This window comes from Schistocerca piceifrons, chromosome X (genome assembly GCF_021461385.2).
Source record: "Schistocerca piceifrons isolate TAMUIC-IGC-003096 chromosome X, iqSchPice1.1, whole genome shotgun sequence".
NCBI classification, from domain to species: Eukaryota; Metazoa; Arthropoda; class Insecta; order Orthoptera; family Acrididae; genus Schistocerca; species Schistocerca piceifrons.
The window spans coordinates 759,649,077-759,676,522 of record NC_060149.1 but is presented as its reverse complement, the minus strand read 5'-3'; the positions used below and the strand labels follow the sequence as shown (position 1 = coordinate 759,676,522).

General features: G+C 42.9%; 1 protein-coding gene across 1 annotated transcript in view; it reads right to left on the bottom strand.

Moving 5' to 3' along the window:
- Positions 1-627: 627 nt before the first annotated feature.
- LOC124722697 (heat shock 70 kDa protein 14-like) overlaps positions 628-27,446 on the bottom strand; it is a 116,881-nt gene continuing 90,062 nt past the window's right edge. The window contains exon 3 of the mRNA XM_047247835.1: positions 628-793. Coding sequence (XP_047103791.1) covers positions 628-793 — 166 coding nt within the window. The remainder of the gene's footprint in view (positions 794-27,446) is intronic.

The following is a 27,446-nucleotide window of genomic DNA, read 5'->3' as shown; positions in this document are numbered from 1 at the left end:
GTTCTTCTCACTGTTTTCTTCAATGACAATTGGATAGTGCATCAAGAGTTCTTGTCTTATGGTTGTACAGTCAATAAGGAACACTACCTGTAAGGTAAGTGCTGTTTGCATGAAGCAGTCCTAAAAAGAAACCTGCCAGAACTGTGGCAAAACTACTCGTGGAAATTGCACCACGATAATGCTCCCGTTCACATCTCAATGCTTGATCACAATTTTTTGGCAAAAGCCAAAAACGTTATGTCACCTCAGCCACCATACTCACCAAACATGGCCAAATGCAACTTCTTCCTATACCTGAGGTCGATGAAAACAATGAGAGAACGTTGTTTTGACACCCCTGATGAGATAAAAACAGAATCACTGAAGGAGCTGAACATCATAACGAAAAGTGAATTTCAGAAGCACTTCCAAGATTGGAAAAAGTGCTGGCGTAAGTGTATCATATCTGAGGGGGATTACTTTGAAGCGGAAAAGGCTGATGATTATGAATAAACAAAGATTCTTTAGGAAAATAAAAATTTCCATTACTTTTTGATCACAAATCATACATAGGGTAATTATCAACAATATTACAATAACACAGTGTCAAAAAGAGAGACATCTTGTAATAACAGAGACCAATTGAACTCACTGGTGAAATACTTCGGCGAGGAAGTTGGCAAGTATTTCTGTGAACTTGTCCCCTCCGAAGTTTGCTTTATACACATGGCCTTTCACTGTGTACATTCCTGCACAGCACAATACAACTGTAACATCCATTGTAGCTCCCCCCAGGCGATAAACGAGGCACATCCTGCAGGAGGTATGTAATCATTACTCATAAATTATTTATAAATACAAATTATATAATTACAAACAATGTTATACTAAACAACGATTACTCAATTTCTGGATAAAAAAACACAAAAAATTAAACCCAGTAATTATTTACAAGAACTGACTAATTTATATATGGGAGTATACAGGTTTGATTCCACATCCTACCATCCAAATTAAGGATTACACAAAATAACAAGAAGAATACATAAATTTTCTCACATGACATCTGTCCTCTAGGTTCTTGAAAGATGCTGTCACCATTAAAACAACATATTTCATTATATTACAGTCCAAGCAGAAACAACTGAATAACACATGCACATATTTCTGTATGTGGTTTCTTTATTTTATCAGATAAAAAGGAAGAAATATAAAAGTTTAACATTTTGTCAACCCAGAACATTAGGAACAGAACATTAGCTCATGAGGAGATGTGAAGGAAATGGCACTGGAATCAAATTATTATTGCATTTCTCTGAAGTGAGAAGAGGAAATCACAGAAAACTTAAATTAAAATGGCCAGGTGGAGATTTGAACCTCACTCATCTTGAAAGTGAGTTCAGATTTTGGTTTGTTATATCAACTCAATTTGAAAAAATTTAAGAGAATCATTTGATGATTACATTTCAATTATGTCCCTTTTTGCAGCTCTCTCTCTCTCTCTCTCTCTCTCTCTCTCTCTCAATAAAAGTCTGAAGCCTCCACATACCTCACCACCATAAACACACTGAACAATGGATGCCCATACAGGACATGGGGATTTGCACCTAAATTATATTTATATAATTTATATTATATTTATATAATTTATAGGTTTAAGATCATTATCAAGATCTATAACATCTACCACAGTGTCTGCAAACACACTTTGGTTCACATAGATAACATAACCAAATATCTGCATTTTACAGTTCTGAAAAATTACACCCTGTTACTGAATTTTCCTTAGCATAAAATGCAAAAGAGACAGAGCCTCAGAATGTAGAACAGCTGTACAGCCGGTACTAGACTGTCTGCGATTCTAAACTGTTACTTCCGGAGCCAACTAAACCAAACAACCAGAAATGAATGAAGTCATCACCAGCCAATGGCACTGCCCGATAACTATGACCTGCTGCCTTTTCAGGGATTGGGATTCTGTTGTATAGGGGTAATTATAAGGAATGTTACTTACAACCAGTGAGGTGCCAGTATTGTAATTTGGCTGGGAATGACTTCCTATGCATGTGAGTGGTGCCAGCTGTGTGCAGCACAAGACAAAGCAATGGCCACAAAGTGCATCAGTGTTCTGAATAACACTGGGCTATTATCCTTCATAAGGAATAGTGTAGTTTGTTCTTGTAACCGTGCCTGTGTGTATTGTGGTTGATGCTTTCATTAGAGTGGTGTGTTAAGAGTTTGCACAAATGCCAAAAACAGAAACAATGACAATCCAGGAAATGGATGAACTCTTGGCAAGGCAGTTTGCCGAGCTAAAGGAGATAAATGAAGCTTTGCAAAGAGAGGGAGACTTTTAATAGCGAGAATGAGCATAAACAAGTGGATGTAGTGGAAGCAAAAGCTTTGGTTAGTTCACCTATCCCTTCTCTGGATCCTGTCACAGCTAATCTAGCAACTCCTTTTTCGGATAGGGCAACCGAGGACGTCTCAATGTTCAGTGATGACCTGGAAGCTGCCGCTAGGTTGGGCAGTTGGTCAGACAAGACATCCTTGGATGTGTCTAAATTACAGTTGGTTGTGATGCAAGCAGCATACATCAGTACCATCAAGTGCTGGATAAAGCACAGACATTTAAGCAGCTTAAGAAGGCCCACTAACCACGTTATCGCAAGCAGAATATTGCAAGGCTTTTTTAGAGAACAGCTTAATGGGTTGTCTCAAAAGTGAAGTGAGTTGGTAGAGGCATTCATAGGCAGAATTAGGAAAATCAATGCTAACTTGTACGAGCTTACACAGAAAGTAGAAGCAGACAGAATTACTCCACAAGAAGAGGAGAACAGGAATCAGATGTGTTTTTAAGAGGACTTCCAGCAGACATGTCAAGGAGAGCGACAATGGAAAACCCGAAGGATTTTGCTGCCACCATTATGGCTGCTAAGCAAGTGGAAGAGATCAATATTGTGGCCTGAGGACAAGATAAGGGTTGTGTGTTTCTTTTTCCACACAAAGGTGAAATGCTACAGCTGTGGACATATGGACCATGTTAAAAAGCAATGCAGAAAACTTCAGTGTTACAAATGTGGGTGGGTACTGACCTTCAGATGATGCGTGTTGCAGAGGTACTGGAATGCAATAACAAGATGGACATGTTGCACTATATTGTGCACTGAAGCCTGGTACATGTGAAGGAAATAGATGGGGATTGTATGGTTTTGGAAAGTGTGGATGATTTTAGCTCTGATAAGTTGAGCTTATAGATTGCAAACTTGGAGATCATGGACGAGTATAATCTGGGTAGGTCGTGTGAGGACCTTTGCCACAACCAGACCATCAACACAATTGCATCATGCGAGAAGGTAAAACAATTTGGAGGGAAGAGATAAGTCAACAATGAAAGTCTTGTTAATATGATTTGTCAACCTGTTCAATCCCGGTCAATCATTACCTGCAATACTGGTAACTCGCCATACCATACCAACGGTTAACAATGCTCTAGTGTATAAGAAGCCGTACAGGATACCTAGGCAGCTATAACCTATACTGGAAGAATTTATTGATCAACTGCTGGCTGAGGGCAATACTGAAACAAAGTTACAGTCCATGGGCAGCTACCATTGTAATAGTCCTGAAAAAAATCATAGAATGGAACAAAAAAGCATAGATTTTGCTGCATGAGCGGTGATGGACAGACATCCTGTACTAAATATAATGGAGATTAGAGAGAACTTAAGTCAATGTAAATACTTCACAATGTGTATGAGGAGTGGTTATCACTGTTGGAAGTGGTTCTGGAAAGGCGGCCAAAGACCACATTTACTGTCCCTTGGAGTCACTATCAATATTTTAGGCTGCCATTTGGTCTTAAGAATGTGCCAGCTATCTCGGAGGCTATTAGTATCCGATGGAGTGCTCAGAGGATTAAAATCAAGACTGTTTTTTATCTCAACAACATAATTGCATTTTCTAAGGATATGGAAGAGCACATGCAATGGTCAGAAGAATTCTTTAAGAGGCTAAATCCAGCACAGTTAACACTCTGTAATGAGAGAAAGATGTGAATATTGACGCACGCCTAACTTCTGCAGAATGTGTTTTCTTACCACCACAAACTACATAGCAGTTTCAATCATTTTTATGGTTCTGTAATTAATAATGGGAATTCATTGAAGAGTTTGCCGAAATTGCTAAGCTATTGAATCATTTGTTGAAAAAAGGTGTGGAATTTCCATAGTCAACTTTTAGACAGCATTTGAAAAATTGAAGGGAGCATTGACAACAAACCTGGTACTGATATTCCCAAACTATGAGGGACAATTTATTCTGTCATGTTTCACTAGGCATGGCCTCCACCTCAGAAGGTATGGGAAGGGGAAGCTGGCAAAACTTATAGACGACAGTGTAGTGGGTGTTGGTAGGATCACTCATGGAAAAATTCCTGTAGTAGTTGATGTTGAAGCTGCACCTATTTTAGTGTGAAGACAGCTGATATGTATACCTGCTAAAAGGAAGTCCCTCTAACTAAAGGCTTATATTCAGAGGAAGTCATGTTTCCAAGAAGAGAAGGAATTAGCATATTTCATCAAAATATAAAAGGTATTAGAGATAAAGTTAGTGAACTGCTTACAGATGTGATTCTGGAATTATTGGTATACTGGAGTACCACATAATAATTTGACAATTCAGGGGCTTCCTTTACCAGGATACAGATTAGCTGGCTGTTTTTCAAGGAGTTCTTTGTGGGGTGGGGAAGTTGCTTCTTGTTGTTGTGGTCTTCAGTCCTGAGACTGGTTTGATGCAGCTCTCCGTGCTACTCTATCCTGTGCAAGCTTCTTCATCTCCCAGTACCTACTGCAACCTACATCCTTGTCAATCTGCTTAGTGTATTCATCTCTTGGTCTCCCTCTACGATTTTTACCCTCCACGCTGCCCTCCAATACTAAATTGGTGATCCCTTGATGCCTAAGAACATGTCCTACCAACCGATCCCTTCTTCTAGTCAAGTTGTGCCACAAACTTCTCTTCTCCCCAATCCTATTCAACACCTCCTCATTAGATATGTGATCTACCCATCTAATCATAAGCATTCTTCTGTAGCACCACATTTTGAAAGCTTCTGTTCTCTTCTTGTCCAAACTATTTATCGTCCATGTTTCACTTCCTTACATGGCTACACTCCACACAAATACTTTCAGAAACGACTTCCTGACACTTAAATCTATACTCGATGTTAACAAATTTCTCTTCTTCAGAAACGCTTTCCTTGCCATTGCCAGTCTACATTTCATATCCTCTCTACTTCGACCATCATCAGTTATTTTGCTCCCCAAATAGCAAAACTCCTTTACTACTTTAAGTGTCTCATTTCCTAATCTAATACCCTCAGCATCAACCGACTTAATTCGACTACATTCCATTATCCTCATTTTGCTTTTGTTGATATTCATCCTATATCCTCCTTTCAAGAAACTATCCATTCCGTTCAACTGCTCTTCCAAGTCCTTTGCTGTCTGTGACAGAATTACAATGTCATCGGCGAACCTCAAAGTTTTTATTACTTCTCCATGGATTTTAATACCTACTCCAAATTTTTCTTTTGTTTCCTTCATTGCTTCCTCAATATACAGATTGAATAACATCGGGGAGAGGCTACAACCCTGTCTCACTCCTTTCCCAACCACTGCTTCCCTTTCATGTCCCTCAGCTCTTATAACTGCCATCTGGTTTCTGTACAAATTGAGAATAGCCATTCGCTCCCTATATTTTACCCCCGCCACCTTTAGAATTTGAAAGAGAGTATTCCAGTCAACATTGTCAAAAGCTTTCTCTAAGTCTACAAATGCTAGAAACGTAGGTTTGCCTTTCCTTAATCTTTCTTTTAAGATAAGTCGTAGGGTCAGTATTGCCTCACGTGTTCCAATATTTCTACAGAATCCAAACTGATCGTCCCCTAGGTTGGCTTCTACTAGTTTTTTCATTCGTCTGTATAGAATTCGCATTAGTATTTTGCAACCATGACTTATTAAACTGATAGTTCGGTAATTTTCACATCTGTCAACACCTGCTTTCTTTGGGATTGGAATTATTATATTCTTCTTGAAGTCTGAGGGTATTTCGCCTGTCTCATACATCTTGCTCACCACATGGTAGAGTTTTGCCATGACTGGCTCTCCCAAGGCCATCTGTATTTCTAATGGAATGTTGTCTACTCCTGGGGCCTTGTTTCGACTCAGATCTTTCAGCGTTCTGTCAAACTCTTCACGCAGTATCATATCTCCCATTTGATCTTCATCTACATCCTCTTCCATTTCCATAATATTATCCTCAAGTACATCACCCTTGTATAGACCCTCTATATACTCCTTCCACCTTTCTGCTTTCCCTTCTTTGCTTAGAACTGGGTTACCATCTGAGATCTCAATATTCATACAAGTGGTTCTCTTTTCTCCAAAGGTCTCTTTAATTTTCCTGTAGGCAGTATCTATCTTACCCCTAGTGAGATAAGCCTCTATATCCTTACATTTGTCCTCTAGCCACCACTGCTTAGCCATTTTGCACTTCCTGTCGATCTCATTTTTGAGACGTTTGTATTCCTTTTTGCCTGCTTCATTTACTGCATTTTTATATTTTCGCCTTTCATCAATTAAATTCAATATTTCTTCTGTTACCCAAGGATTTCTACTAGCCCTCGTCTTTTTACCTACTTGATCCTTTGCTGCCTTCACTACTTCATCCCTCAAAGCTACCCATTCTTCTTCTACTGTATTTCTTTCCCCCATTCCTACCATTTGTTCTTACGCTCACCCTGAAACTCTGTGCAACCTCTGGTTTAGTCAGTTTATCCAGGTCCCATCTCCTTAAATTCTCACCTTTTTGCAGTTTTTTCAGTTTTAATCTACAGTTCATAACCAATACATTGTGGTCAGAGCCCACATCTGCCCCTGGAAATGTCTTACAATTTAAAACCTGGTTCCTAAATCTCTGTCTTACCATTACATAATCTATCTGAAATCTGTCCGTTTCTCCAGGCTTCTTCCATGTATACAACCTTCTTTTATGATTCTTGAACCAAGTGTTAGCTATGATTAAGTTGTGCTCTGTGCAAAATTCTACCAGGCGGCTTCCTCTTTCATTTCTTAGCACCAATCCATGTTTACCTACTACGTTTCCTTCTCTCCCTTTTCCTTCTACCGAATTCCAGTCACCCATGACTATTAAATTTTCGTCTCCCTTCACTATCTGAATAATTTCTTTTATTTCGTCATACATTTCTTAAATTTCTTCGTCATCTGCAGAGCTAGCTTGTACTACTGTAGTAGGCATGTATTTTAAATTAACTAAGGCCTTTGATTGTGTAGATCACAAAATACTGCTCCAGAAGTTGGACCATTACGGAATAAGGGGAGTAGCTCACAATTGGTTCACCTCTTATTTTAGCAACAGACAGCAAGAGGTTATTATTCACAATGTTGAGAATGGCTGTGATGTGGGGGTCTCAGTGGGGTACAGTCAAGTGGGGGCAGACCCAGGGATCGGTGTTGGTGCCACTCCTGTTCCTTATTTATATAAATGATATGCCCTCTAGTATTATGGGTAACTAAAATATTTCTGTTTCCCGATAACACTAGCTTGGTAGTAAAGGATGTTGTGTCCAACATTGGCTTGGTTTCAAATAGTGCAGTTCATGGCCTAAGTTCATGGCTAGTAGAAAATAAACTAACACCAAATCACAGTAAGACTCAGTTTCTACAGTTTCTAACACACAATTCAACAAAACCTGACATTTTAATTTCACAGAGTGGGCATATTTAGTGAAACTGAACAGTTAAAATTTCTAGGTGCTCAGATAGATAGTAAACTGTCGTGGGAAGCCCACATTTAGGATCTTGTTCAAAGACTTAATGCTGCCATTTTTACTATTGGAACAATATCTGAAGTGAGCGATCACTCGACACAAAAATTAGTCTACTTTGCTTATTTTCATTCGCTTGTATCATATGGTGGTATATTTTGGGGTAAGTTCTTGCTGTATTGTAGATTGCATTTACTTAAATTTATGGATTGACTTTTTTTTGGGTTCATATACATTTTATTTTTATCTATTATTACTTTTATGTTGTAATTTCATGTACTGACATGTTCCATGACCTGGGAGATTTTCTCCTCAGTTTGGTCCTATGGAACTTGACATGTAAATAAAATAAATAAAATTAATTTGAATGTTGATTTTTGTACATCATTATCTGACAGGCCATTACTAAATTTGATCACAATGTGCTTCTCAATTTGAGGACAAGCTATTGAAAACAATACGTATGATCCTGCGACTATTTCCCCACGCTCTAGTTGCAAAGTGTGACATCTTTATGAGATTGGAAGTTTATTAATGTTATTTTTGCTGTAAATTAGTCAAAAATATAATATTGAAATCTTTACCAAATTAATTTGATGTGTATCTTATAAACTGAGATTGACAAAGTCCTAAGTCTGGAAAGTAAAGTCATCTCACTGAACTGAGAGGTGAAGTGAAAACTATACTTAAAAATAACCCATCTTTAATCCAGTTTCTAAAAATATGGATTGTACCTAGTAAGATGTCCTAGGTCTTTGAGGCATGTGGTTTACAATATATCATGTGAGTTTGGTGTGAATTATTACAACAGTGTAATCACATTATTAATGAACAGTGCAAGAAACACTCCAAAATGTATAACTAAGACGTTGTGAGAAACCATTCATTGCAAAGCATGGTGTTACCAACACACACATATTATTATTTGACAACACTGAAATCCTGGCACACACCTTGTGTTACTGGGATTCATTTATCAAGAAAGCAGTGGAGATCCACAAGTGTCCTAAATTTTTTAATGGAGTTGATGGCGTCACCTGAATCCCAACATGGAGGAAAGATCGAGAAAACAATATACACCCCATACTAATGTGAGTGGCTGATCTGTTTCCTTATCATTGTTGTGGTATTATTGGTAAAGCGAGCATAAGCATGAGCATGAGCAGTACTAAAGAAAGCATGACAGCTTTAGATCTGACATGTGTGTTGACTAGAGTTTGTTTACATCTTACAGTTTGTCATACCAAGGTATTAAGGAGACATTTTGGGAACTTGCTTACCTGTTTTGGTGAATTCCAGTAGTTGTTTCTGTTTGAGTGAGTGTATGTTCAGTGAATTCTGGAAGTAGTCAAAGTTACAGGTTTTTAGTTATTCCAAGATAGATACCAGAGACTTTATGCTCATTTCATTAATAATGTATCAAGTTACATCTTCATTTTAATATTTGGTGGCTAAAATCTGCTTCATTTTAAATGATCAAGACTTTTTATTTAAAAAAAAAATTACACGGACATGATCAAATCTGGTAGAAGTAATATTACTGAATATATTGCTGTGTTAGTCTAGAACAAAATTAGGTAAGTAGAACCCAACAACATACAGATACTAACTTTATATAAATTAATCCATTGAGTAGGAGGAGTTGTCAAACAGAAATTATTTCAGTTGTTTTTAAAACTTTTATTATGTGCCTGCACCCTTAATTTGTAGGTGATGTTTTCAAATATTTTTACAGCTGAGTAAGTTAAGTTGTGAATAGTGGAGGCAATTTTTGTTCCAAGTGTTAGACTTACAAACAATACTACTATTTTTAAATTGTGCCTGATGCCTCACAACAAACTTCATAAGAGAGGTTGTTAGGATGCCTAAATTTTTAAACAATTGCCTTCATGAAGTTTGAGGATGAACACCAGATATTCTCACAGAATATTTCTGTATGATGAATATCTTGGTAGTAAAGGATGTTGTGTGCAACATTGGCTCGGATTCAAATAGTGCAGTTCATGACCTAAGTTTGTGGCTTGTAGAAAATAAACCAACGCTAAATCACAGTAAGACTAAGTTTTTAGTTTCTAGCACACAATTCAACAAAACCTGACGTTTTAATTGCAAAGAATGGGCATATGATTAGTGAAACTGTAAAGTTCAAATTTCTAGGTGTTCAGATAGTTAGTAAACTGTTGTGGAAAAGCCAAGTTCAGGATCTTGTTCAAAGACTTTGTGCTGCCACTTTTACTATTCGAATCATATCTGAAGTGAGTGATTATTCGACATGAAAATTAGCCTACTTTGCGTATTTTCATTTGCTTATATCATATGGTATTATATTTTGGGGTAACTCATCCCACTCTAAAACGATATTTTTGGCTCAGAAAGAGGCAGTTCAGGCAATAAGTGGTGTAGGTTCATGAACCTCTTGTCGAACCCTGTTCACGAGTCTGGGTATTTTGACATTGGCCTCTCAATATATATATTCCTTAAAGTCATTTCTTGTTAACAATATTAGCTTATTCCCAAGAATAAGTAGCTTTCACTCAGTTAATACTTGCCAGAAATCAAACCTGCATTTGGATCAGACTTCCTTAACTGTTGTGCAGAAGGGTGTGCAGTATACTGCTGCACCCATTTTCAATAAGCTACCACAAAAATTCAAAACTCTTTCAAATCGAAACCGAAGAGTTTCCTCATAACTCACTCCTATTCTGTCAAGGAGTTCATTGAAAAGTTAAGTTGATACTTTTTGTATGGTTGATTGCATTTACTTAAACTTATGGACTGACTGACTTTCGGGTTCATAAACATTTATTTTTATCTGTTATAACTTTTATGTTTTAATTTCATGTACTGACACGTTCCATGACCTTGGAGATTTGCTCCCCAATTTTGTCCTACAGAACCTGACATGTAAATAAATAAATAAATAAATAAACTAAATAGACATGAACAGTCAGGTGATTGAATATATTCCCAGTTAGGATGTAGATGGCAAGGAACACCTGACAGAATATGCATTGATACAGATGAATAAGTAGAACAGAACTATTCAACCACAGAGATGGAAATGTTGGCTGTTATTTATGCTATTACGTATTTCCACTGTTATACGTACACGAAAAAGTTTAAAGTTGTGACAGACCATGCTGTGTTGAAGTGATTGCTGGGACCACAAGAGGCTCCAAGTATGTTAACGTATTGTGCTCTGAAATCAAGTGAATTTAACTATGAAGTCATACACCAATCAGGAAAGAAAAACAGAATTCTGAGAGCCCAAGAAGGAAGATTTGATTTCAAGTATTTAGGGCACAGCTGCAGTCCACAAAGCACTATGGCCTGTTGTGTAGGAATATGAAATACAGCCCCAGTGTGGTGCCAACTGCGCTTGAAATGATTAATGACTATCATATGAGCTTATACATGGTATTTCATTACGAATGGTCTATATTCAAGGATATTACAGGAACGATCATTCGAAGCGAAAAAATCTGGTAAAGATGGACTCCAAAATGCACGTCGTAAGAGCTCATATTCGATACTGTGAACCAAATCTCTTCTACCATGAGCTCTTTGCTTTCCATATTTTGGTAGGTGGGTAGTATGGGCCAAACCAAGAAAAAATTGTGTACTAAACATAGGCTCTAAAATGCATACCTTAAGAGCTATGAACCCTTGTTCAGTAGAAAAGATGTCTTTCACAGTAGCAAAGCTATTAAAGATATGCATTTTTGAGTCCACATTTACCTGACAATTTTTTCTTGTTGTGGTCCATTCTACCTCATCCCAAAATATGGAAAGCATGTTTCATAGAATCAAAGATGAAGAAAGCTCATAACTGTTACAGTATGCATTTTAAAACAAGTACAGTGGCAAAGACAATGGTGAAAAGCTGGTTGCTGAAGTTTAGTGTTCCTGATACAATAATTACAGATCAGGGCACTAATTTTATATCCAGTATGATTAAGCACCTATGTCATTTACTAAGCACTCACAAGCTCAGGACTAGCCCTTGGCTCCCTCAGTCTATCAGGAAAACAGAATACATTCACTGTACAGTTGGTAAGATGTTGAGTAGTTGTTGTGAACTTCCATCACAATGATTGGTACATTTACCTTCTGTATGTCATGTCAGCTTACAATTCTGATGTCCAGTGTAGTGTTGGTCCATCACCATATGAGGTAATATATGGTACAAAACTGACTTCTGTTTTTGTGGTGATTAAGCCTAAAATTGGAAAAACTGGGAATCAGTTACGAAGTTTGCAATGACATTACACAATGTTTGGAAGAAGGTAAAGACAGCAAACACAGATGCACTAGAGAGTCAATAGCAAATAGGATCACATATAGACCAATTACCACAGTTCAGAATTGGTCAATGGGTCTTAGTGATGAATCCCTGCTCACCTACGAACAAAACAATGAAATTTCTGATGACGCCACAGACCATAGCAGGTCATAAAAATGAAGTCACTCATTAATGAAAAGTTATAATTACGAACGAAGACTCCCATTGTTCATGATGGACATGTTAAGCCATTTAAGGGAACTGTGATGCTCTACTTCAAGTGCTGACATCACTGCCAGTAGAGAGCACTAAATCTAAGAAAGCAAGGGAAGAAGGATGAGCAAAGTGTACATTATGTGCCTTACGCAATTAGATCACAATGAGGAGTAACAATGATTGTTTTGTTTTAAGACATTAAAACAACTAAGGTCATATGCGTCCATGTCAGAACAGTAGAACACAAAGATGAGAAAGGAGTTAAAAGCAACTACAATCAACGGACAGCCTCTCTTGGAGAAACAGCCATAAAGACAATGGAGGTCCTGAACTAAAGATTAAATATCTTTCGCCATACTGCTACAACGGATAAAAAGCAAAACACGGTCAACAGCTCTCTCACTGTTCACTAAAATGGCCGATAAATTGGACAGCAAACATACAGTACAACTTAAGTGGTTAAAAAAGGGCATCCCATAAGGAAATGCCGAACAGTTAAACGTTGATGACAATGAGCATTAAGAAAGTGGTGGGAAACACCACTTAACAAATGATGGCTAAAAAGACAGTGCCCAACACTCAACCTAGCTAAAATGATCTCCTCGTGGCAAGGGGGCCAAGAGAAGGTTGTCCAAGCTACTGGGAGAGGTTTAATTCCCTGCAGCTTATTACTGTGAAGGGAAGACTAGTGGTGATGCCAAAGTGACACCACTTGCTGACAGATGGCGATAAGCAGATCATCGGAAGGAATGGAAGAACTAGCTGGCTGAGGTAGGAGGACTGCAACCTTGGCAGCAGCATCAGCAGCCTCGTTTCGCATCAGACCAATGTGACCAGGAACCCACATAAACATCACTGTGGCCCCATCAAGAGTGAGGAAGTGAAAGCTTTCCTGGACCCACTGCACTAAGGGATGGATGATGTGCATCACACACAGGCTCTGAGGGTATAGAGTCACAGCAAATGACACAATCGAACAGCCTGTGTCACTGGATGTATGATGTGGCCTGATACAGGGTACCGCTCTGCTGTAAATACCGAGCAGTCTTCCAAAAGCTGACACCAAAAATGCTCTGTGGAAATAACGAAAGCACACCCAATACTAAGGTCAGTCGGAGAGCCATCAGCATTCAAAAAGGTACTACCGCGAAGTTCCGTACGAAGATCGAAAAATCTTATGGGGATAGAGCGAGTCTGGAGTAGTCTCCTTATGAATCAAATGAAGTACAAGGTGAACGTGAGCCGCTGCATGAAGCCAAGGTGGTGAAGGGTTCACACCCAAAGGAAAAGTGGCAGGTAGTTTTAAGTTAATCTGCTGGTGCAATAACCGAAAGCAAACTCCAGGAGATAACAGAGAAGAGGGACATGCACCATACTGACGGTCAAAGGAGGAGGCATAGGATGAGTAGCCAGGCACGGCAGACAAACGGCATGCATACCTGCTGAGGAGAGCATGTATGTACAGTATGTAGTGGGTTGTTTGGGTGCACGACAGCAAGGTCTTCAGCGCCCACTCCCAGTAACAGATTAAGATGGGTGTCAAGAAAATACTCAGAATAGTAAGATAAAACAGAACGTAAAATACAGGTAACAAGCTTGGAAAAATATGTGCCTACCCACACCGAAGTGTGGGACGAAGCATGCTGTCAGCAGTGAAACTTGGACAACACAGGAAGGAAGTGGTAGAGGGACCTAAAACAATATAGCAGATGGGAGTGGCTAGCTGACCACAAGGAAAAAAGGGAGGAGCCAGCCACTTTGCAAGACACAAAAACCTCCAGCCTAGAAGTTTAGACCAGAGTCCAGACACCTCACAAAACTTTAAAATCCTAGACACATACATCTCATCATTAGCTAAAACACAGGGCAGATCCCCATCAACTTGTGCTTCTGCCCTTGCATCACGGTATGAAATGCAGTCTGTTAAAACGTGCCAGACAGAGATGTGCGCACCACAAGCATCACAAAACGGGGGATCCTCCCCCCGTAATAGAAAGCTATGTGTGAGAGGGCAGCGCCCAATCCGAAGGCGCACGAGGGTCACTTCTTCCCACCTCAGCAACCGGCAGGAGGAACACCACAGCCGAGTTGTTGACTTCACCAGCAGCAGTTTATTGGCAGTCACCGCCAGCAATTCTTCCTCTCACAACTCCACGCACTTCTTGTGGAGTGCAGAAATGACTGACTGCTCTCTGCAGGCCTCCTTGGCAGCCCGATTGGCCCATATTCCTACATGACCAGGCACCCAGCAGAAGGACACCTCCTTACCCTGCCGTTGGAGCAAGTACAGTTGGTCATATATCAGCTGAACCATCTCCTCAGTTGGGTACAGATTCTGCAGTGATTGTAAGGCACTAAGAGAATCAGGGCAGAGGAGAAATCGATTGCCCCAAACATGATCCATCCACTCCATTGCCTTCAGGATCGCATGGAGCTCCGCTGCGAAAACAGTATATTCATCAGGGAGGCGAATCCGGGTAACATATCAGGTAACATTACAGAACAGCCAATGAAATTCTCCTGTTTGGAGCCATCAGTGTAAATGACGGTAAAACCGTGACGCACACCTAAAATGTCAAAAAACAGAGATTGGAATGTAAAATCTGGTGTACTATCTTTCTTAAAATTAGTCAAATCTAAAATAAGTCTGGGTCTCCGGAGGAGTCAAGGTGGAAATCTGCTTCAACCGTGACGGAGAACATGAAGACAAGCCATATCCATCGCAGAGAGGCAATCCCGTGCATGAATCCCCTAGGGCCGCATCGCTCGTTGCCGGTTATGAAATAGCCGTGCCAGAGGAAGCTGAGCAATGGTATGGCATGCAGGTGTGTATGATATGTAGTTTTACACGCCTGGCGCACCATAAGTAGCCGCCACCACATATGAAGTGGCGGTTCACCAGCCTCTGCACAGAGGCTTGGTATGGAACTAGTTCTGAATGCCCCAGTGGCCAACCGAAGCCCTTCATGGTGCACAACGTTCAACATCTTTAAGTAAGAAGGCCTCTAAGACCCATACACCATGCACCCATAATCGAGCTGAGATAGCACAAACGCCCTGTAAAACTGGAGCAGACAAGTCCTGTCGGCTACCCATGTACTGTGGCTAAGATATTTTAAAATACTTAAAGCCTAAGCGACAGTCGTTTTAGGTCTTTAAGATGAGGTAACCACGTAAACTTCGAGCAAAAAACGGGCCCCACAAATCTCACCGTGTCTTTAAAAGCAAGGATAGTGTCCCTCATCCTCAACTCAGTAAAAGGTTACAAACGAACGAGAACGGTGAAAAAGAATACATGTGAACTTGTCAGTGGAAAACTTAAAACCACTCTTCTGCGCCCAGTCATCCAAATGTCTAAAAGTAAGTTGCAACTGATGCGTTGTTGTTGCAAGGCTTGAAGAAGAGCAAAACAAAGAGAAATCATCCACAAACAAGGAACACTGGACAGGACTTTTCACTATGGAGGTAATGCTATTAGTAGTGATGGCAAAGACAGTCACACTTAAAACACTACCCTGAGGGACACCGTTCTCCTGCTCAAAGCAGTCAAACAGGACGTCACCAATTTGGTATCTAAAATATCGTGGCGAGAGGAAAGACTGAATAAAAAGAGGAAGACAACCACGAAAATCCCATCCTTTTAGCTGCTCCAGGATGAGACGCCTCCAAGTGGTATCGTAGGCCTTCTCGATGTCAAAAAATGCACCTAGAAGGTGGTGATGGTGGTGGAAAACTTGCTGTATAGCCGCCTCCAGGAGAGCAAGGTTATTGAAGGTGGAACAAACCCTCCTGAACCCACACTGAAAGCGACTAAGGACTTGCCGGGATTCTAACATCCAGACAAGGCGCTGGTTGACCATCCGCTCCCAGGTCTTTCTTGTGCAACTAGTGAGGGCAACACTATGGTAGCTACTTGGGCTCGTGCGGTCTTTCCAGGTTTTAAAAAGGGAATTAAAACTGCCTCATGCCACGAGTCAGGAAAGTGACATGACGCCCAAATGGCATTAAAAAGTGCGAGGAGAATTTCTTTGTTGCGCCTTGTGAGGTGCCGTAGCATACTGTAATGGATCCTGTCGTGACCAGGTGATGTGTCACGATAATGCAGAATCCAACTCCCTCATGGAAAATGGGCAATTGTAAATTTCATTAGAAGTGGACTGGAAGTCCAGAGTATACCTCTCAGCAAACGCTCTATGGCACTGGAAACCCGGATCCTGACTGGCTGTTGCAGTAACCGTGGCAAAATACGCTGCCATAGTGTGGGCAATGTCTCGTGGATCCGTGTGGAGAGTGCCATTATTCATTACAGCAGCCATGGGTCACCTCCCTCCTCTCCCAGAAATTCTCCTGATGGTCTCCCACACAATGGAACTATTGGTGGAACGATTAATGGCGTTCAGGCACTGTTGCCACCACCTCTTCTTGCTCTCTCTAATAATGCGGCGACATTTTGCCCTCGCCACCTGAAAGGTTGCAAGATTCTCAGCAGTCGGCCGACACTGGAACTGGCGCAGAGCCGCACGCCTGGTCCTGATTGCAGAGCAGCATTCGGCACTCCACTAAGGGACTGGTTGCCTCTTCCGGTGGCCTGTGGACTGTGGAATGGATGCTGTAGTGGCATGGTGGACCATTTTTGTAATATGATCCACCCACGCCTCAACATTCGCACAGTGTTCGAACTGGGCCAACTGGCTATAAAGTGTCCAGTCGGCCCCACTGAGCACCCATCGCGGTGGTCTCCATTTGGGGCCCACGCCATCTGGCAGGTGAATCCAGATTGGGACGTGATCACTGCCGTGCAAGTCAGTGACCACTTCCCATTGAGCACTGGCGGCAAGAGCTGGAGAGCGAAGCGAGAGGTCAATGGCAGAGAATGACCCAGTCACTGTGCAGAAGTGAGTGCTCTGTCCTCCATTGAGCAAGTAGGCACAGGATGACAGGAGAAGCCTCTCAACTGCTCTACCCCTGGGACAGGTAATGGCAGAGCCCCAAAGTGCATTGTGGGCATTAAAATCACCACAAATAATGAACGGCTGGGGGAGCTGTGTAAGAAGGTCAGTGAGGGCTGCTTCATCAAGTGCATCATGTGGAGGCAAGTACAGAGAACATACGGTCAATGGATGACGCACGTGCACAGACACAGTGACGGCCTGTAAAGTCGTCGTATGAGAGAGAGGCGAGGAGTGGTAGTCCATCCTGACGAAAATACCTACGCCTCCTCCAGCTCTCTCTCCACGAAGGCTGTCCTTTTCGTAGAGTGTATAGCCTCATAGCTCAAGGGAGTATGATGGATGGAAATAAGTCTCCTGGGGACACACACATAGTGGTCTACCCCGAGAGAGTAGACAATGTTCCTCCACATGCGTCCTGAACCCCGGCAAGTTCCACTGAAGTATGGGCGCTACCTATGACGGTGGTAGCACCTTCATCCTGGCTCTCCGATGGGGTGGGGAGACTGCATCAGGTGGAGCAGCAGGAGTGAGGCGAGATGATTGCCCCACACATACGTTATACTCCATCAGCTCTGGGGAAGAGACAGAAGAAGCATCACATAAAAAGACATCTGCATGGTCGGACGGTTTACCACATGATCTGACCCGCTGTTGCTGCTGTATAGGATCTTTCTGCGGTTTGGTGGGCTTTGGGGGGAGCCGACGTGGGAATGGTAATGGACGTACTGGGCTTTGGAACAGCCTCAGCTGTCGGAGGCGCCAAGGGCTGGCCCAAGTTCACCACTGTACCTGTGTCTGCCGTTCGAGTTGGGACTACAGGCTCAAACACTGGCTGCGTTGCACGTGCACTGACATCTGCAGGTGTTAGTGCTAACACTCACCACCTCTGTCTGCGTAGAGGCATCGGCCATTGGAGTAGACTTCTGAACCATGGATGCAAAAGATGTAGCAAATGTGGCAGGTTGCATTGACTTTTACATCTTCTTGGCCTCACCATAGCAGATATGCTCGGTTGTTTCATTTCCTGGACTTTGCATTCCTCTAAAAATATTTGGCAGTCCCTACTCCAAACAGGGTGGTTCCAGAGCAATTTATACATTTGGTTGGAGACGAGCACCCAACTCCTTCATGAGCAGCCTTACCGCAGTTGCCTATGTCGCTTCGCCTTTACACCCTAAGGTGGTATGCCCAAAACGCTGGCATTTAAAACAGTGCATTGGGGTTGGGAAATAAGGCCTCACACTAAGGCAAAGAAAGCCAGCTTCAACATGGTCAGGAAGTTTCGTGCTACTGAAGGTCAGAATAAAGGAGTTGGATTTGCTAAGATTGCCATCAATTCTCTTGATGATATGTTGTACATCAATGATACCTTCTGAAGGCCACTCACGTTGCAGTTCTTCCCTGGGAATGTCGACTAGATCCCGGCATGTCACAACATCTTTGCTATAATTCAAGGCGCTGTGCATTTCAGTGTCTACGGCATACTCCCCAAGGCATTTAGCAGATTAGAGGTTAGTTGCTTGCTAGGAAGTGGAAGTTTCCACTAGCAAGGTCCCATTACGGAAACGCTTCATCGATTTTAAGGAGCCACAGATTCTCTTCAATCTCTTTTGTATATAGAAGGGCGAAACCTTCCCGAAACTACCCTCCTCCTGTTTCACAATGAGAAACACGTTCTGATTACCAGAACGCATTCTGTTACCAAAGACTTTACGTGTCAAAGAAGTGCCAGAGTCAGGGGGACTGCGTGCACAAGCCATCTTAAGAGAGTGGGTGTTAGAACCTTCCAGCAGCCCACCCTTTCTGCTGGGAGGAGGAAAAGAGGATTTCGAAGGATCCATTTCGGTCCCATGAGCAGCTAGGGCACTAGAAGCCCACCTAGACAGAGCCCCACGTGCCTAGGCAAGCCTTATAGAACTGAGGTGCAGCAGGTTCCCCAGAGGTTGTCCACTAACGAGTGTTCCATCTCAACAGCCATGCATCTTATCAGCGCGCAGCACACCTTGAGACTGAGGGGTTGTTTATAAGAGGTTCATTCCATCCTCACGATCCGGGCGGTCAAGCAGAGATCCCCATTCCCTGAGACACACAACATTCCACTGCCGCACAGCATGGTGGTCGCTGAAATATGCCCACAGCTTACGGTGACGGGACTGGCGGCATTTACCAGTTCCCAGCTCAGAACCCCAGGGTCGCCAAGCCCGTACCAGGCACATGAATGCTGAGCCCCTGGGGGCACTGAGGAGAGCGTCATGTATTGTGAGACAGTCACAGTTTGGCAGCTTCTGCATAGAGACTCTCAACCAGGGTAGTGAGAAAGGCGCCAGTGGCCAAACGGATGCCACCATGATGGATTGTGCTTAGACGGCGTAAGATGGATGGATGTACAGATGCATAAATGAAACATTCATAGTCTACTTTCAAAAGGACAAGGGACCGGTGCAAATGGAGGAGGGTGATCCAATCTGTTCCCCAGGAAGTACCACAGAGAACACACAGGATACTGAGGGACAGAGTACAGTGGGCAGCCCGGTACGTCATGTGGGGGGGGGGGGGGGGGGGGGACCAAGGAAGTTTCCAATTGAGCATGAGCCCCAGAATTTCGTAGTTTCAACAAATGGAAGAGCAACAGCCCCAAGATATAAAAATGGTGGAAGAAACCCATTGTGCCACCAGAAATTCATACAAACAGTTTTGTCAGTGGAAAACTGAAAGCCATTGTCGATACTCCATGATTAAAGAAGATCGAGACAGTGCTGAAGACACAGCGCAAGCAGACAAGTCCATGGAGAATAACAATAGATGGCAAAATTGTCAACAAAAAGGGAGCCGGAAATGCCTGTTGGGAGACACGCCGTAACAGGGTTAATGGCGACAGCAATGAGAATGACAGGATGGAATCGTGAGGCACACCGTTTTCCTGGATAAAGTTCTCCGACAAGGCAGAACCCACACATACCTTGAAAACCCTGCCTTTTGAAAATTCCTGAAGGAAATAGGGCAAGTGGCCTTGGAAGCCCAACATGTATTGAGTAGAGACAATAACAGTCCTCCAGCAGGTGTCCCAGGCTTCGCCCAAATCAAAAAACACTGCCACAGTCTGATATTTCCACAGAAAACCATTATCGTATGAGTTCACATAGTGATAAGATGGTCAATTGCAGAACGGCGTGCTCAAAATCCACATTGTACAGTGGTTAGTAAATTGCGAGACTCAAGCCACCATACCAGCCTGTCATGACTCATACAATCCATCACATTCCAAACTAAGCTGGTGAGAGAAATAGGGCAATAGAGAGAAGGAAGGCATCTGTCCTAACTGGGCTTAGGTACGTGTATGACAGTGGCTTCACGTAAGCATCTGGGAAACATGCCCACTGTCCAGATACGATTGTACATATGAAGGAGAAAGTGGTTGCCCGAAATAGAAAGGTGAACATCGTCCAGCCCTGGGGTGGAGGAGTGGGATGAAATGTGAACATGATTGAGCTCCCTCATAGTAAAAGCAGTGTTGTAACACTCAATTCTGGGAAGAGAAGGGTATCACCTGAGCCTCAACCCCTCGTTTCCGATGGACGGAGGCAGGGTGACAGTGGGTGGAGCTCAACACCTCCGCAAAATAGTGGTGTTGGAAGATAGCAATAGGATCCACAACATCAGTATCTGCTATGGTCAGGACGGAAACTGGGGAATGGACCTTGGTCCCAGAGAGCTGCCCGAGTTTGGCCCACACGATGGAAGAGGGAGTGGAACTGTCAAAAGAACTAGTATTCAGCTGTCTTTTTTGCCATCCCAAAGAACACGACAACACTGCACATGCAAGTGTTTATAACAATTACAGTTCTGCATCATAGGATGATGGTCAAAAATGAGGAGCCCATGTCTCCGTGTGCGAATTGGATCACAGTATACCTCAGTCAACCATGGGACAGGGACATCGTGTGGTGAAGACGAAGTGCGAGGAATGGAATATTTTGTGGTGGTTAGGATAACTTTGGCAAGGGATTCTACCTGGTCATCACAATTGTGGAAAAGTTGTTTGCCAAAGGTCGCTAGGGAGGAGTAAAGCCGCCAGTCGGCTTTAGAAAGCAGCCATTTTGGTTTGCACATTGGGAGGGGGGGGCGGGTGGTGGGGAGTGTGTAGGAGTCAGCAAATGGATAGTGCACAGTAGTAAATGGTCACTCAAGTATTTATCACAGAGAATAGACCACTCGAGGCTACGGGCAAACTGGGCAGTGCGGAATAAGAGGTCCAAATGGGAATCAGTGGGTGTCGAGTCTGACAGGAACATGGGTGTTCCAGCATTAAGGCAGATGAGGTTGAGTTAATTGAGGTCAGCCAAGATGGCATGTCAAGGACAGGTTTGCAAAGAGCCCCAAAGGGGATGATGTGCAATAAAGTCATCGAGCAGCAAAAAGGGGTGAGGGAGTTGCCCAATCAGCTGGTGGTAGTCTGCCCTGGTGACACCGGAAGATGGAGGAATGTAAACAGTACGAAGGGAAAAGGTGAAGCAAGGAAGGAAAATGCGGACTGCAACAGCTTGCAGCTAGGTGTTCAGGGAGACGATGTGACTATGAAGGTCATCCCAGATGAGCAGCATGACTCTCCTACGAGATGGAATGCCACCTCATGGGGGAGGTCAAATTGGACCAGAAAGAAATGCAAAAGGTCAAAGTGATTGTGAGGACACAATTTTGTTTCCTGGAAGCACAGAATAAGAAGACGCTGCTATTCCAAGAGCATCCATAATTCCTACTTGTTGGATCTAAGGCCGTGAATGTTCCACTGGATGAGAGGTCTTAACGGGGAAAGGGGAAGGGAGAAAAAGTGAAGGGGTGTCACCTAGGCAGCTGCCAAGTGCCAGCCTTCGAAGATACTCTGCTACAGGGAATGGTGCAGAGGCTGGAGGATCTTGCTCCACGAGATCTACAGAGGCATCGACGTTCTCCCACAGTCACTCTGTGGAGTCCAGGGCAGAAAAACATTTGGTGTTGCGCACTGGTGACACGGAGGTCAGCCAGGTGAGGGTGCCACATGGTGAAATCATTGATGAGGATCTCCATGCAGGCGAAGGAGAAGACCGTTTGCCTCTGTTTTACTTCTTGGAGTCTTTGTGGTTGGCAGATGATGATTCAGGTGTTTGTTGGCTGGAGGGACGTGAAAACTCTTTGTAGGAGTATTCCTTCTGTTCTTTCCAGCCTGCTGGTTGTGGAACAGGTGATTTCGCCGAGTGAGGTAAAAATTTGGTGGCCGGTTGCACAGTTGGAGCAGAAAGAGATTGGGATGCTACCATGACAGGGCGATTTTACAACATCTTTTGTGGAACGAGATGCAGCAGGAATGGTATCGTTAACTGCCGGATGGTAAAATGCAGGGTTTCTGACTAGCCAATAACTTACGACTGACTGGGTAAGGTACTTTTTCCATCACCCAGATCTCCTGGACAGCCCACTCATCAAGATACGTGGGACAATCAAGGAAGGAGGCTGCGTGGTAGCCATTGGAATGATACAGCGAGGAGAAGGAGGAGGAGGAGGAGGAGGCGGCAGACACTTGTTCTTGTGAGCATCCATACCACAGGTTAAACATTTGGCCAGGTGTCGACAGGACAGTCGAGTGTCACCCAATGGACTTCAATGAAGCCTTAAATCGGTAAGTTTGGATTTCTGCCTCAGACAGACCATCGATCAGCCTACTGTAAATAACGCCAACGAAGAATTCAGTGTTCCACGGGCCTCGTCACGGTTGTGCTTAACAATCACAAGTAGTCTTCAAAAGTACAGTGCCACTATGTAAACGAGAGCAGGGTTTTACAGGGCCAGTGGTTGCATCAATACCTTTCTGAATGATGACTGAATTAATCGTAGCAAAAGACTGACGTCTTCAGTACACGAAACCACAAGGAACTGCAGTGCAGCTGGGAGGGTCATTGAATCGTTAGATTCTTTCAGTTTATGTTTTGTGTACTGAGATGATGACGTTGGCTAACTGAAGGAAATACCCCACGATTGCCAGCGTCTCTGATGGCACGCTCCTTCCAATTGTGGTGGCCCTCCTCAGAGGGGGGGGCACGTCCACCTTAGGTGATTGTTCACACCTCCCAAATGCCTGACAGAGGGACCAATTGGCAATTTGGGATGGTGACAGCTCAGGCTATCAACCCTCCCTGTGCCCGGCCTGTACCAAGGGATAGGTGTGAACCCTACCTGTCAACCCGGGGATGGGAATTACACATTAGCCAGTCATCTGTTATGCATCAGATGCATGAGCCAGCCTTCAGGAGGGCGCAGAGAGGAAGAAGAAAAAGAGGATTCTCAAACACTGAAGTGGAGGAAAGATAGGAGAATGGGGAAAAAAACACAGTGGAATGACTGTTATGATATCAGGCTACTGAAAATGCAGGATACATTCCCAAAAATATCCCGTACATGCTCCGCAAGGGAGAGGAAAAAGAATAGCAAGAGGATAGACGTGCAGCACGAAAGGGAAAAGATGCTGCAAAGGCTGGGGCTTCGTGGCAGCCAAGCATGAACTCGCCAAAGAATGACGACACTCCTGGGGGGTGGGTGGGGGCTCGTTGTGTTTTGGGGCTTCCTTCACAAACATTCAAACGGGTGCAATAACCCTCGTGATTCCACATCCCTTCACGGGAGGTGTAGTGGACACATTACAAAACAGACAATTCAAAACAAGAGTTTTAACCTCTTGCCACTGAAGTTGAGACGTGATGCACAAGAGATAAGGAACAAAATACAAAGACTGCAGGAAACATTTGTGGAATTGCATTGGGAAGCAGAAAAAGGAGTATTAACAAAAATACAGGGAGAATACCAGCGGTTATGACTTTTGTACGAGACAGAGAGAACAGTTATATTAGGTAACGGACTTAGCACGACGAGCATTGGTGAGATTAACAAGGATGGGGTAACGGTTCAAATATCAGTGTAGTTCCCACTGTTGAGTGGGGATACACGGTTCATCTGCGCTCAGTGAAATGGAGAGCCATAGGACAATTTGTATTGGTAAAGCAGAGGAAGTGTCACTAGTCTTAGACCGGAAGGAAACCTACGTACTGATGTTGGCATACGATCGTGCCGAAGAGGGAACGGTACAGTATGTCTGAAGAGGTGGGTTCAGGCTAGTGTGCTGGCATGTGAAATACAACTACTTTCAGAGGAGCCAGAAGTAGCCAGATGTCAGAAGGGAGCACTAACATTGCACCCATATTTTCCAAAATTAGGTTCACTATGTATTTTCCCCCACAGGTGGCAATAGTGAACTGCTAAGAGCAAGAAAGGCCGAAGGGAATCACAAGGTTAGAGTTACAGGACGACGGAATGCTAGTCAATGGTATGTAGCAGGGACAATGTTTCGGCTTCCAGCTACTATCACTGGAATAACGATGAGAAATCTGACCCAGCATTTATTGTATTGGCTGGAGATACAGCCAGACATGTTGACTACTAAGAACCTAACCTTTCTGAATGAAACACCCAGGATCTCCTCAATTCATTAGATGAGTTGACAGCATCACAAGGGGGACAGACAGCCACTGAACACATGGCACAGTATGTATGGGAGCATCGCAATAAGCAACACCACAGTGTTTTAACTACATCAGTTTCTAGTGTTGTATTGATTCTGACAGCATTTTCTGTTCTCTATATCTACCTTAAATAGAAACCCAAACACCAACCTTGAACTGAGAAGTACATCAAACACCAATCAACTGGATAACTGGTAGCAATTAAGGATTACCCAAGTAAGATAGAAGTACAACCTACTTTTTAAATGACAAGGAATAAGTGTGATTGCTAATTGTAAAATGTTTGAGAGAATGTGTTAAGATGCGAGAAAGGGATCAAATGATTGTACTAGTTTGTAAATAACTCAGTGGGAAGACATTTTCGTGGGGGCACAAGATTGTCCAGAGGACTGACCTTAGTTAAGATGTTTCACCATTAAGAATATGGTCAATGAACTTGTGATTTAGACCAGACTAGAATAAGGAAGAAACAAAGTGTCCCACATACAAAGGTCATTTTGTGAATATATATCAAGAGTTACAGAAGCACTTTAAACAAAATCTGGGGCATACTTTTTAAAGGAGAGGGGTGTGTGGCACCACAAAATATTGTACTTGGTGTAGCCAGGTAAAAATTAAGACACCTTTCCTGGTATTGCAAGAAGCCATAGAAAGCACGAGTGTTAAGCAATGCCCTAGTCTGACGCCAATTCTGTAAAACGACAACATATGGAGAGACGTGGCAGCACTCTGTTGATCACAAACTATGAAGAAAAAAAAAACTTGTTCAGAGTGTAAGAACATTCATTCAGGGATCTGACAAAGCAGAAGATGTTAGCCAGTGCCTCCAAAGAGTGAAGTTGGTTAATATTACCGCTCTGGTTATGTTCCTTCAGGAGATGACAAAACAAGAACGGCAGAACGAATTTATTCATCACCAGTCAAAAGTGGTGTCAGGCTACTACGGTTTGTTGCCTTTTCCAGGCTTGGGGTGCCGCTGTCTGAAGTGACCAGCAGACTCTCGTAGTCCCTTCACCGCCCCTGTATCGGATCCCTATTCTCAGATGTTCCCAGACATGCTAAGTCTACTGACACCCAGCTACGAAAAGCAACCTATGTTGATCTGCTGTCTACTCATCCAACAGTCTGCAAGCTTCTACAGAATCATAAATCCCATCCTGGGAACTCTACTACTGCTAGTCACAGTGCCACTATTCGTGCCGTGTCTGATGTAACAATATTAGTGCCTCTCTTCCGGCGGGTTTCCTGGTGGCCTACAGTATGAGCGTGGAGACTTGCAGCCAGACTTCCACCATTGCAAGGGTAAGTGGGCTTCCTGTTACCCACTTCTGCTTCTGTTGGCAGACTCCAATGCTGGGGGTTGCATCTCCTGTTTTGGGAGCCGCAACGTGGTCTGGTACGTCTCTGCGAACCCTGTGCCGAGATGTTCTGCTACAACTAGGCAGTGCAGCAGACAAGCAGGAGAATGACCTGCTGCTTCTGACATCAATCACCACGACAATACTGGCCATGAGCTGACAATAGCATCCCTCGACTGGGCGCGTACTGCTCGACCTACAAGCACTATTGGCCTGGAGCAAAGTCCCGACTACTGTTGTTCTCTGAATAACAAATGTTAACGTTGTCAATACTGTTTTCGTAACATCCCAAAAGGAATCTGCCAGGTATCCACTCACCTCACAGCTGCTCACCCTGACCTGGGTGACTAATAATGACCTTCTGACCTTGATCTACCCATCACTGACAGGGACCTCAACAGTCGACCAATGTGGTCATTACAATATGCACTGGTACTGCCCACTTAAAACTCTACAGATATTTCCCTTGGATGCTGTTGAGCCATTACAATCATCGTTACCATTATTTCAACTCTCAATTTGGGGGTGGGGGGGGGTGGGGGGGGGTGCTAATGCCAGAAAATGCTAGAATTGTATTGGAATCCCAGTAGTGCAGTGACATTTGAATCCTAGTAGTGCAGTGAAGTTCGCTGTGATTAATGTATATTCTACTTGTGTGTGTTCCTTGTGTTAGTTATATTAGTTATTAATTTCTATACTCTATATAGTGTTAAGAATGTAGGTTGCAGTAGGTACTGGGAGATTAAGCTTGCGCAGGATAGAATAGCATGGAGAGCTGCATCAAACCAGTCTCTGGACTGAAGACCACAACAACAACAAAAAAACATATAGTGTTAATATAAAATGAACACTCCTTGGGTCCATCTGCATCACCACTAATTCAAAGGGACAATCTGGCAGGAGCAGTATGATTTTGCAAAACAGACTTATGATGTTGCTGTGTACACAGAGTGGGGACTCACTTTGTTACTGTTCAGTTTACAGACACATTATAGCATCAACATTATGCTGAATTTAATTTCACCTTTGCCTGTTATGTGCCACAATCTGCACAAAATCCCAGCTCCTAAAAACATTTCTGCCATATTACAATTTGGTGACTGTTGCACATCACTCTTTTGAAGAGCTTCCATTCAAAAAATTTGAAGTTCAAGAGCAGTGCAGGAAATATTCACTGAATTTAAGAGATTTAAGAGACTGTGTCAAGAAGTAAAGTCACACAAAAGACCACGCATTGTTTAATACTTGGCTCATCCAGGTTTG